Here is a 12,350-nt window from a genome sequence, read left to right on the forward strand (position 1 = left end):
CACGGGGATACCCAGGTGATACCCAGGTGATTCGGTCAGGCAATCCGCTTCCCACACGCTTGAACTCCAGTTAAGCTATCACACGTGTGTTCCAAGCCACTCCTCACCAAAGTTCCCTCGTCAGGTGACGTTGATCATTGCTCATGGTCTATTTCTTTCGACACGTGACCCACATGTTCACCTGACCAGCCTGATTCTTGAGCCACAACATCTAAAGAGTAAGGCCAACATGATAAACGGCTAGGATCTCGCACACGCCTGTTACATTCCCACGTGTTAGCGGCCAGACTAAAAACAAGCTCGCTCTCGCGCGAGTGCATTTGGCACTCGGCGTGCCTATAAAAGACCAGATCGAAAAAAACCCTCCTTTCTTTCCTCCGCCGACTGGGAAATCGTCTTCTTCTCATCGCGAAAATCGGAAAGAAGAAAAAGGAGGAGGAAATCCTAGGATTTGATCAAGATGGGAGATTACAACGATGCTTTCATGCGCAACAGAGATGCAGCCGTTCAAGCTCGCACCAAAGCCCAGAACCGAGCCAACGTTCTTCAATTGAAGCTGGTATTCCTCTTCCCTTTCCGTACAAATTCCATTCGATTATCTCGAAACCCTAGCCTCCTTTTATCTCGATCATCCCCCCCTCCCCCTTTGTGATGGTTGATCCGTTTTAGTTCTCGATCCGGATGGGTCTGATTTTCTGCTGCGTAGTGATTTGATCTCGGTAGTTTCGTAAACCTATATTCTCTTGATCCGGTTATCTGGATTTATGTTTTCCATTTTTGTTTGGCTTGATCAAGGATGAAATATAGATTTGGTATATATATTTAGTGTATTTGATCCCGAATACCTTGGGGTTTGAGTTTTACCCGTGAGACCCATTCGATTGGTGATTCAGACTGTAGATTTGATGGTCCCCGTAGTGGAGAGGCGATGCCCCAAAGAATCTCTCAGGGGTTGGCGTCTCATCGGCTTATCTGATGATCAATCAGGCTGTTTTTCCGGGGCCATAGGAGATCATCAAGGGACTAACATGATGGACAGATTGGATGTATTGTACACATCGCGGTGGGCCCCACAAAGCATGACTGTGTATTAGCCATCATGTTTTACTATGTTTAATATATTTCTAGTTGTAAAGACTTTACCTATAATCTGAAACATTTCTTTTTGCCTGGAAAAAAGTGCAGGTTTACCTGTTAGGTGTTTACAACTTGTAAACACTTTATCAGGAAAAATTTTCCATCCAAAAACCTGCCTGTAAAGTGTTTTTTAATCCCTTTGAGTGGAGCCCATTAGATTGGCAGTCTGGATCACTGAACCATTGCCCCACTTATACAGACTCAAGCACAACCATAAACCTGAGCATACCATGCATATCCTTGGGTTAAATATCGTATTATTCTTATATGAGTAATGCTACAATGAGTCGCATGGGGGGCAATTCACCCTATTATGTCAACACATGTCCTTTACTCTGCATTTAATTGAAGGAGGCATCAGGGATGACATAAATACATATGGGGGCATCATGATGTTTTGGTGAAATCCACTTCGTTCATTATTCACAACAGATCATTGTAAGATTTGATCCCAAAAATCAGGTCCATCCAAAACTCAAGTGAGCCACGCCACAAGTAACAGCGGGATAGGACACACACCATTGAACTCATCATGGGACACACCAAAGTCTTGAATAAAGCATATATTTGGTTTTGCCCTTCATCCTCCATGTACTCACATTGTGAAGGGGTTGGATGCCATATTAACATCGCATTGGGCCCCCATAAGATTTCAATGGCGGACATCTCTATTCCCACAGTTGCCTATGGTGTGGCCTACTTGAGTTTTGGATCAGCATGATTTTCAGGCTTACCTCCTAAAATGGTCTGGCCCATGTGATGGATAGATTGGGTTTCACATATACATCATGTGGGGCCCACATTGCCTACACAGAGAGGGTGAAGCCATGTGTTGCTGTACTATGGTGAATTGCTCGGCGAATTGCCCGAGTGAATCACCGTAGCGTTACTCTTGTTGTATCTCTTTTTATGGGCAATTCAAGGAGGTGATTAGGATTTACAATCATTCCATTAGAACTAGTTCCATTGTTGGCTTGGACTGTCTTCGGAAGAAGAACGAGTCAACGTCAAGTAGAGGGACTGCATCGAGAGCTCTCCTTTCTTAGAGAAACTCCAGAACATCAAATCTTTCTCTCCAACGGCAGACACCTTATCCTGCAACAAGGACAACAGTGAGACTAAGTCTGCCAATTCATAATCATTAAGGTCCCTTTACATGGGGGAATCCAAATACCCCCATTAGGACCTGAAGAGAAGCAAGACGCCATTGAAATGTTGGCTGAAGGATTTAGGTTTATTAAGGCAGGGAATAAGTCTTTAAGAGGGATGTTTACACACTGAACATCTGCCCAAAAGCAGACTCTCATCCCATTTCCCATCACGAAACAAGTCCCCGCCGAGGGACGTTTCCACACCGAACATCTGCCCAAAAGCAGACTCTCATCCCATTTCCCATCACAAAACAAGTCCCCGCCTCGTTAATTGGTAACATTTTCTACACCAGCTTCCAAATAAAGGAAGCTTTGTACAAAGACACCAACCATTGGCAGAGGTGCCATACTTAGCGGCAATTACCCTTCTCCAGGGATTGGATTCTTCTGACCCAAACCTCCACACCCATTTATCTAGGTGGGATGAATTGACCATATCCCAGCACTTGATACCCGCACCACCTTCAGACACAGGTTTACAGACCGCATTCCAATTGGGAAGGTGGAATTTCTTATACTCTGCACCTCCTTGCCATGAAAAGTCCCTCAGCTTATCAATGCGATCCAAAATTGAGTCCGGGCATTTAAAGAGGGACTAAAAATAAATGGGAAGGTTTGACAAAGAGGCCTTGATGAGGTTAATTCTACTTCCAAGAGAGAGGAATTTGCTTTTCCAAGGAGAGTTTCTTTTCCAACCGTTTCAAAATCCTATCCCAAAGATGTAAAGCTGGCTTACCTAAACATGGTGGGAGCCCTAGGTAAGTTGAAGGAAAGGATCCGGGGCAGCGTCCAAAAATGCCACCGAATTCCTCTACCTCAGCCTGGGAAATATTGATACCCAACAGCTCACTCTTAGCAAGGTTAATGCTAAGACCAAAGACTACCTCAAACCATCTAACTGCAATCCTTAAGAGTAGCCACTTGAGAATTAGAAGCCTCATAGAACAATTTAGTATCATCTGCAAACTGAAGGTGGTTGATAGATTGAGGAAAGTTAACAATCTCGAAACCTTGAAAGAGATTTTCCGAATGACCTTTAGAAAGCATACGACTAAGAGCCTCAGCAACAATCAGAAACAGACACATATTTAATGATGACAAATCTCCTGTGGCGAAGATTTGGCAGAAAATTAAAGCAAATGTTTGCATTTGGGTGCTCAACAACAAAGCTTTCAAGGATTATAAGCATCAGCCATTCTCTATAACCAGGAGTAGATGTGATGTTCCCTCTGTATTTCAGGAGATTTGTGCTGTGGCTGCTGGTTTTCGTTTAACCTGGTTGATAACAGCACCAATCAGCTTGTTCATGAGCTCTCTCTCTCTAGTGCCTCGCAGTCTTTCTGTATTCTGGGAATTTCATTCCCTTCCTGATCTTATTGCAATAATCTTTGGCAGGCTGTACAGCCAACTTATTTATTTGTTTATTTTCATTATGATAAGCTGGGAGTATAACTTCTCGTTTGTGATTCTGGAGTTTACTCACTAAGCATTTTGAGTATTTATTTGGTTCACATTTTTCTTTATCCATATTATTGCTGATTTATATATTTCACCTTTTTACTTCACTCCATCCTCATATGGTGAAGGATCCATCTACTGCTTAGAAATTTTATTCATCTCCTTATCCACTTTTTGTGGTAATTTTGTGCAGATTGGGCAGAGCCATCCTACTGGACTGACCTCTAACCTTTTGAAGCTTTTTGAACCCCGGCCTCCATTGGAATATAAACCTCCTCCTGAGAAAAGGAAATGCCTACCATATACAGGTATACGGAATTTTTCAAGGATGCATTTCATTGTGATATTGAGGCATTTTACTTGAGCTGAAATTTCTTTCAATATATATATATATATATATTTTTTTTTTTTCACTTGAGCTGAAATTCATTTTTCTGTTTCTTTGTAGGCATGGCACAGTTTGTGAGTAATTTTGCTGAACCAGGAGATCCTGAGTATGCTCCTCCGGTCCAAAAGGGTGAAACTCCAGTAAGAAACCCTACTGCGTGGGATATTCCCCTTCACATGCTTGGTTGTATGGATGCTACTTGTAGATATTTTTCTTGATGGAATCCCAAGTATCCTGTGGATAGTGCAAGTTGTGCAGATTTGTTCCGCTTTTTGGACAAATAATTGTTTCCTTGAAATGATTTCATTATGCTTGTATAGTGTTTTCGATTGGTGCACATTTATTCGCATAAATCTTTTGCCATTTAAAAAATGCATATATTTGTTTCTTTTGCCTTGAAATATTGACATCAGGTAAACTAGTCCATTTATTTCTGTGGGAGGTCATAATTCTTGCTCCCCAAGGCAAACAACTTCCATGTAATGAATTCTCTGAAGTATTTATTCTAGAGAGTCCTGAGTTTGACACTTTTTTTCCTTTTCATTTTTTTTTAAATTTAAACTTCATATAACATGCCCCAAATGGACACCTCACATGGTGAAACCTTAGTTGCAGGATCCTTCTAACTAGGTGCTGCTCCCTCTTTGAACTGCGCTTTGGACTCTGGCTCCCAGTTCTGCTTCCTACCTATTTCTACCTGTTTACATTTGAAATAGATGCTTCCCCACTCCCGCACCTGAATTTTTTGCTGCTTCACTTGACGCTTTGTGCAACTATAGGTGAAGCATGCAATGGCATTTTTTAAACATGTGCCAATGGACAGCACCAAATCAGAAGTTTACAGTGATTCCTTTGACAATTTCACCATTGACAAACATCTTTTTTCTATGCTGCAAATGTACTAGTTACTCAAAGTTACCAGTAAAAAAGGAGTCACTCAGAGTTGCACCTCTTTTTTATTGGCCCTTTTCTGACTCGTCTCTCCTTGTGCCCGACACCTTGTTTTCGTGTCTGACACTAACATATTCCTTGTGCAAGTGACACATGCGTAAAACAGAAGGAATAAATATTTAATAGAACTTTGTTCAGTGCTTAATAGGATACAACATGATGCCAAGATCTAGGTAATACGCGGCCTTCTATTTTAGCTTCCATTCTCTTCTAACTCATCAGACCAATTTAGAGCATGCAGAAATATCTGCTGTTCTTTTTTCTTGAGATGATTGGACCTAAAACTACAGAAACCTGTGACAATAGCTGATATGGCTGCATAGGCCTGCCACATTAACTATCCCTAACCATTTACACCTTATTAGATTAGCTGTTTGGGGGTGATTCTTTTCACCACAACACCTTATTAGATTGCTGAGTGGAAGGAACCATTGGAGGGAGGGAGGTAGCAAGGGAGGCCGGGACTCATGAATGCCTATTTTGTTTTTCACGTGTTCAGAGGTTATGTGCAATGTATCTTGCTTCCATTGTTTGTGGAATGATCTATGTCTATTCCTGTTTTTGGCTTATAAAATTGGTTTGTACAGACACAAAGAAGAGCTAGAATTCACAGTCTTCGGCTGGAAAAGGGTGCCATAAAGGCTGCTGAAGAGCTTCAGAAATGTAACTATGCCCCTCTTTTCTACTAAAAAGTTGCTGGCTTTGATGTTTAGTTTCTGATGATATTATGGAGGCTTTGTTCTTACAATTCTATGCCTTCTATGCAGATGATCCCTCCAATGATCCAAACATATCAGGAGATCCCTACAAGACACTGTTTGTGGCGAGGCTTGTGAGTATTTGTTGTTTGCCTGTTGATAATTCTCGAATTCTGGTGATTCGTAATTTTATCTTGCAATTTGAGTTAATGTCAATTCTATTGCCTGACTCTTGCCAGAACTATGAGACCACGGAACATAGAATCAAAAGGGAGTTTGAAGCTTATGGGCCAATCAAGCGGGTAGGTATCTTAGAGCATCCCCAGAGGGGGCTCAGGTTATTGCTCTTGACTTCGGTAAGAGTGTCAATGAACATATTGCACTAACATGGTCTTTTCCCTTCTGGAAGTTCTAAAACCTTTTCCGCTATTCTTCCCTTCTAGAAGTTCTAAAACTTTTCTGCTATTTTCAACCTTTTGAAAAGCAATTACTACCCTCCGTGTTCTTAAATTTATCTTTTTTTAACAAATCAGGAGTTACATAGCAGGTTTTTGACCACTAAAAGCAATACTTGGTATGTTTTTATTTGTCTCCACATGCATTCTTGAAATGCCAATAGCAAATCTCTAAGTCTGATGACCACCTGGTATCCCTAGCTTCTTTATTCTTCCTGGTTTTTGTTTTGTTAATTATAGTGAGATCCCTGGTAAGGGGGTGGTTAAAGGGTTTGCCAATTGGTAAGTCGGTCATGAATGCCTATTGTTTTGCCAACTCAATTCCAATGGCGGTTTGTGGTGAAGCTGTAAACCTTGAAAGTGAGTACACCTAGAGATGATTAGTGCTTCAATTTGATAGCTTTCACATTCAAGTTAATAATGGGGATGACTCACATCTCCCTGTTCTCAAGCTTCTAAGGCGCTGGGCAAATGCAAATAGGGAGTAATAAAGGTATCTTTGTCACCACGGAAATGTGGGTCTGTTGCATCTATGTTTCCTCTGGTAAGTTTTGCTTTGATTTTGATGGCCACCAGAAATTCTTCTAGGGATTATTCTAAAAAGAGAAGTTATTCTAGGGATTCCAAAGAGACTAGATTCTAGAAATTGGTTTTTCATTTGCTACTTGAAGCAACATCCCTGGTGGTAAGGGGGTGCTATTTAATCTGTTTCGTGATTGGGACACGTACCTTGTTCTTTTTTCCTGCCAACTAAATTCCACCGGGTGGTGCTGCATCCTTCATGGAAAAGCTCTAAAACCTTAAAGGTAAGCAGGGTAGTGATGCAGTGTCTTATTATCCTTTACTCTCAAGCTATGAAAGGAGATCATCAACCTCTCCCTCCTTGATATCCGGGTGCTGGTAAACATAAGTCGCGGGTACTAGCAGGTTTTTGTCATTATTTGATTTCTGGGTATTTTGGATTTATGTTGCTACTGAAAATTTTTATTTTTGACTTTTAAGGCCAAAATCTGTCCGAGATTCAGAAGATAAGCTGGTATTTTCTATATTTTTCCATAGTGCCTAGTTTGCTACCTTTTAAAATTTCCCTGGTAAGGGGGTTGGTACTGTTTCACACACTTAAGTCGGCCAAGTACATCAGTTTTCTCCCAACTCAATTGCAACGGTGGTGATGCGTCCTGCATGGCGAAGCTGTACACCTTAAAAGGTGAGCACGGCTAGTGAGGCATAGTGCCTGTCTACCGTGCCGTTTAGGATTTAGTGTCTCTGAAAAATATTTTTTTAACTGTAAGCTCTTGGTCATTTCCAAGTTGCCAGAACTCTTTGGCTTTAATTTATGTTTTTATTTTCTTTCTCATTTAGCTATGATCACTGTTCTGATTGTAGTCTATCTTTTTTACCCTGTGATCATCTCAGGTTCGTTTGATTACCGATAAAGAGACAAATAAGCCTAGAGGCTACGCATTTGTTGAATACACGCATACACGGGACATGAAGAGTATGTTCTCAAAGGACTTTTGAAGAAGTGATTAGTTAGTCTTTTAGGTCCTATTTGGGCGTTTAACTCATTTTAGATGATCATATTTATCTATTAGAGATCATTTATTTTGGTTATTGAGTTTATTTTAAACCTTACCAAGAAGAAATATGTTCTATAATACTTAATTATGGTTAACTAAAATGAGATGAACTCATTTTTAAGTGGCACCCAAAATAGGCCCTTAGCATCTATGAGTGCAACTTTGTGATCAGCGCTTGTGATCATTCCATGAACTTGCTTTTGGATGCTGCTCCTCGATGCTGATGCTCTGCTTATTACAGCTGCATACAAGCAAGCTGATGGACGGAAGCTGGATAACAGAAGAGTACTTGTGGATGTTGAACGTGGGAGGACTGTTCCAAATTGGAGACCCCGCAGATTGGGTGGTGGACTTGGGTCAACCAGGGTAGGCGGTGAAGATCTTAATCAGAAGTACTCTGGAAGGTACTTGCCTTTTCCTTTTGTCCGATCTTGGATGTGTAATTGCTATAATTCCTATATAAATTTGCAATGCATATGCACACACCTTTATCCATCTGTACTTGCACAACCCAGGAGTCCTATGCTAGCAAGTTGCATGGATCCTTGTATTTATACTTATATTTACCATGGCATGGTGAGTACCTACGTATTACATTACATGACTCCAGTGCAAATGGTAATATGATGGTTGTTGAAAAAATTATAGAACTCCTATGTATTTCCATATATAAAAAAACCAGCTTCTATTGTTCCTACTATGATTTTTATTCTGCAATTGGTTGAATCATTATTTTATGACTGGAATTAATCATATAGCATATGTTCATAATATTTCTTGATAGCGAGAAGCCAACCTGGTTGCTTTTTGTTAGATTATATGCTGATTAAAGGGAAGTTTTACATAGCATATAATGTGGACACATGTACAAGGCAGCTCATGTACATGCAACAATATATGCCAGCATGGCACATATGAGCTCCAGTCCATGCATTGGGTTGGGGAGATTATATAGATGCCCTGGCATAAGAGAGTTTGGTCCATTGATCAGGGGGCCACAGTTTGTCAAACAAGTGTACAGCTGAAGAAAACTTGGCTGATGTTTTCTAAGCTGTTCCATTTATTTTTTAGATCGCGGTCCACCAGATCAGTGGACCGGCCTTATTTTTTGCTGATATCATCTTCAGTGTCGGCCCACCTGGTTGCCCATGTGGATGTTGTACCTTTTTGCCATGCTGGCAAATTTGGTGGTGTGGACATGGTATTACTTGCATATGCATGTGAGCTTAGCAGATGGCATATTATCCTTCTTAAGCATCAGTACTCTATTCATCCTAGCCATGAATTTGTTGTACCAGTAATTCATAGTTTGAACTGGATGGTGCCCCAGCTTCAGAATATCACCAATCTTAGTCTCTTAGTTGCTTTTGGATCCTAGAAAGGCTCAGTCTATACTTTCCATCATCATCATTTAATGTTTCAGTTGCATCCGATAAGTTGATTAGATAGAATCATCATTTTATGTTAGTTAAAATTTTAACGGTTGCCTGCTCTGGTTCAATTATTCCAACCTCTGAGGTCTACCAATCAAATCAGGGACAACCTTAAACCCTTGATCTCATTATAAAGTGTAACAAGATCATAGGAAAAAATTTCCTAAATGTTTTGATTAGGTAGCCTGTGCTTTTTCCGACTCAAGTGTTGTGTAATTGCTATTGACCTATCGTTTGGTTAGTTTATTTCTTTCGTTCCTTATCTTTTATGAGCAACATGATTTTATTAAAAGAAGAAAAGGGAACAAATATCCATCAACAAATTGGATATAGTGTTTCATGTAATAAATGATTCTCGACTCTCCCTCCTTTGCAAGCATTTCTGCTCTCCCATTTGCTTCCTTGAAACATGGTGGAACACCACATTTATAGTTCAATGCTAAATTCCCAATCCAGAGGATAATCTTCCATGGTTTTGCATTGAGATCTAGACCCACCTTGGTCACTTCTTGACTGCTTCAATGATTCCTTGGTTGGAGAGGGAACCTTTGAAAAACTCAATTCCTCTTGTGTGGCTCAGATTTCCATTTGGTTGGAACCTCAGTGTCCAGTGGCCCTGGGAAGTCCAATTTCATCTCTCCTTCATCAAATATCTAATTTATTGGTTTACACACACACACACACACACACACACACAGAGGAATGCTCACCCGCGCACCTTACACGAGCACACATGTCATGAGAACAGAATCTGAATGGTCCACGTGATGCGGCACCCCTTGAAACTCTATGGGCCCAATTTGAGTCTGGTGGTGCTGCTCCATTTGAGTTGTAAGACTGAGTTCCAATCAGTTCATGTTTTTGTACTTAACCTGGTTTGAATGACATGCATATAAAGTCTAAGTTTCTTCTTCAACTACTCAGGGAACCACAGCAGATAGCATCTGGAGGACCACCTCGATCTGAGGAGCCAAAGGCACGTGATGACCGTCATGTTGACCGGTAAGTCTTACTCGCTTTTTACCTTCTTCTTCACTTAAATTTGGAGCTGTGTTGCTTGCTTGGTGTAGGATCGATTCATAGTTCACAGGCTTTTAGCAGACTCGAAAGCTTTTTATGCAATTAATGATCAACAGGGTTATAAAAAAGAAATCCAAGTTCGGTCTGAGGAAATGAATTTCGTTTTATTTTTAAGGTCTCATTCTTTCCCAGCATTATCTTCACTATATTTTCTTACTTCTTTTGAAAACAATTTTTCAGGGACAGGGAGAAGTCTCGGGAAAGAGGAAGGGAAAGAGAGCGGGATCGTGAGAAATCTCGTGAGCACTCATATGACAAGATACGAGATCGTGATGTTAGAGATGATAGGCACCACAGAGACCGTGACAGAAATAGAGAGAGGGACAGGGAGAGAGATAGAGGACGTGATCGTGATAGGCATCGCGAACGGGATCGAGGTCGTGAGTACGATCGCGAGCGTGATCGGGATCGAGGCCGTGACCGCACTCGTGATAGGGATAGGGACTATGACCGTGGTGATGCCGAACATGATCTTGGGCGTACTCGTGACAGGGATTCTGACTATGACCGTGTTGACCGTGTTGAGCCAAAGCATGAACGAGGACGACCTGATGAAAGGGAAAGGGAATATGATCATGTTGAGCCCGAATATGGTAATGAATGGTATGAGCATGGGCGTGGATATGGACATTCTGAACCTGATCATGAGCGTCAACGTTATGATCATTATGACCATCAGCATGATCAGGAACCATATGACCACGATGGGCCCCAGAGTGACCGGGAGCGATACGATCGTGCTGCGAGTGAACACGATCATGAGAGGTATGACCGAATGGAGCCTGATGATTACCATGAACAGTTCGATCGGGATAGTTCTGTTCCACGTGAGAAGGAGAAGACTCGAGACAAGGATCGGGATTATCAGCGATCTGATCGATCGCTCTCACATGATCGCTAAGGATGCTTGTCATCAGCATCATTTAGAATTACCTTTCCGGTAAGGGTCTGAGAGAAACTCCTCATTCTTTTGGATCCGATCTTTCTATTTTCACTTTAGTTTGCTTCTAATGTGTTGTGTCTAATGAATGTTGTCAGTGGAATCAAGGTGCAAATTATTTTACTCATGAAGCTGCTATCCTGAAAGGTATGGTTTCGTTTGCACGGAAATTATGCTGTATGGACAACTGTTTTTTTATTTGGGGAGTAGTGCTTTTAGAATCCTGTATTTGTAGCTTGCATGTCTTTATATCTAATGGCTGCTATGGACTTCTAAAGCCATGTTTGTTGGACCTTACTGTGTTCGTGACTATTGCGGAGTTGTTATTTTGACTATCGTTTCACATCTTTAAAGGATGAAAAATTGGTTTTCGTAGGATTTTGTTGCTGCTGCTAAGGGGAAAATATTACATCAAAGGGCTGAAAATTATTGGTTTCTTTCTGCTAAAACATTTAATTTAGCCTCTTCAGAGGCTCCCTTGTTTTTTACCCCAACAGGAAATCATTTTGTTCCTGGGTCATTAGGATAAATATGCCTCCCATACTGTTTGTCACTGTTTACTTTTGAGAAGCACTATAATTTGCTGTTTGTGGAAACCTTTCCATGCACCTGGTTGTATTTGGACTTGTTGGATGGACATCACCCATCTGGACCATGCATTCAAATTCCGGTTCACTCTTCTTCTCTATTTTGCATCCTGTCCATCCATTTTTGTATGGACCTATCTTCTACAATCCGTCTATTTGTGTATGCCCCTGACTAGGCAATTTGGATCATCCCTTTTTACCACCATCTTTCATCTCTATTGTATCCTCATACATTGTCTTCCCCACTCTTAAGAGAGTATATGATGCATTGTAGGCATCTTTGTTACTCCAGACCATTGACTTCCACATTGGATGGGCCATGCCTCAGAATTCTCCTTTTCAGAATAATCATAATCATCTAAGCCTTAGCCCAACCAATTGGGTTCAGCTACATGAATCCCTTCCACCATTCCACTCTTTCAAGGGCCGTAACTTCGTTTAGACCTTGTTAGAATAATCTTAACCATTTTATTTGTGGCCTACATATGAACT

General features: G+C 41.0%; 1 protein-coding gene across 1 annotated transcript; it reads left to right on the top strand.

Annotated features, from left to right (window-relative positions):
* Positions 1–347: 347 nt before the first annotated feature.
* Positions 348–11,649, top strand: LOC131229587 (U1 small nuclear ribonucleoprotein 70 kDa). Its single transcript, XM_058225588.1, has 11 exons — positions 348–559; positions 3,940–4,054; positions 4,195–4,274; positions 5,673–5,748; positions 5,853–5,917; positions 6,023–6,085; positions 7,655–7,736; positions 8,060–8,222; positions 10,176–10,253; positions 10,512–11,271; positions 11,370–11,649. Exons 1-10 carry the CDS (start codon positions 461–463, stop codon positions 11,230–11,232), a joined length of 1,542 nt encoding a protein of 513 aa, XP_058081571.1. The 5' UTR covers positions 348–460; the 3' UTR covers positions 11,233–11,271; positions 11,370–11,649.
* Positions 11,650–12,350: the final 701 nt, after the last annotated feature.

The sequence above is a fragment of the Magnolia sinica genome, chromosome 16 (genome assembly GCF_029962835.1).
Source record: "Magnolia sinica isolate HGM2019 chromosome 16, MsV1, whole genome shotgun sequence".
NCBI lineage: Eukaryota > Viridiplantae > Streptophyta > Magnoliopsida > Magnoliales > Magnoliaceae > Magnolia > Magnolia sinica.

Bases quoted from the DNA above. Each gene is read 5' to 3' on its own strand.
- LOC131229587 (XM_058225588.1), top strand. From the start codon at position 461: ATGGGAGATTACAACGATGCTTTCATGCGCAACAGAGATGCAGCCGTT. The intron at 4,055-4,194 runs GTATACGGAATT...GTTTCTTTGTAG, and splicing joins GAAATGCCTACCATATACAG to GCATGGCACAGTTTGTGAGT. The intron at 8,223-10,175 runs GTACTTGCCTTT...TCAACTACTCAG, and splicing joins AATCAGAAGTACTCTGGAAG to GGAACCACAGCAGATAGCAT.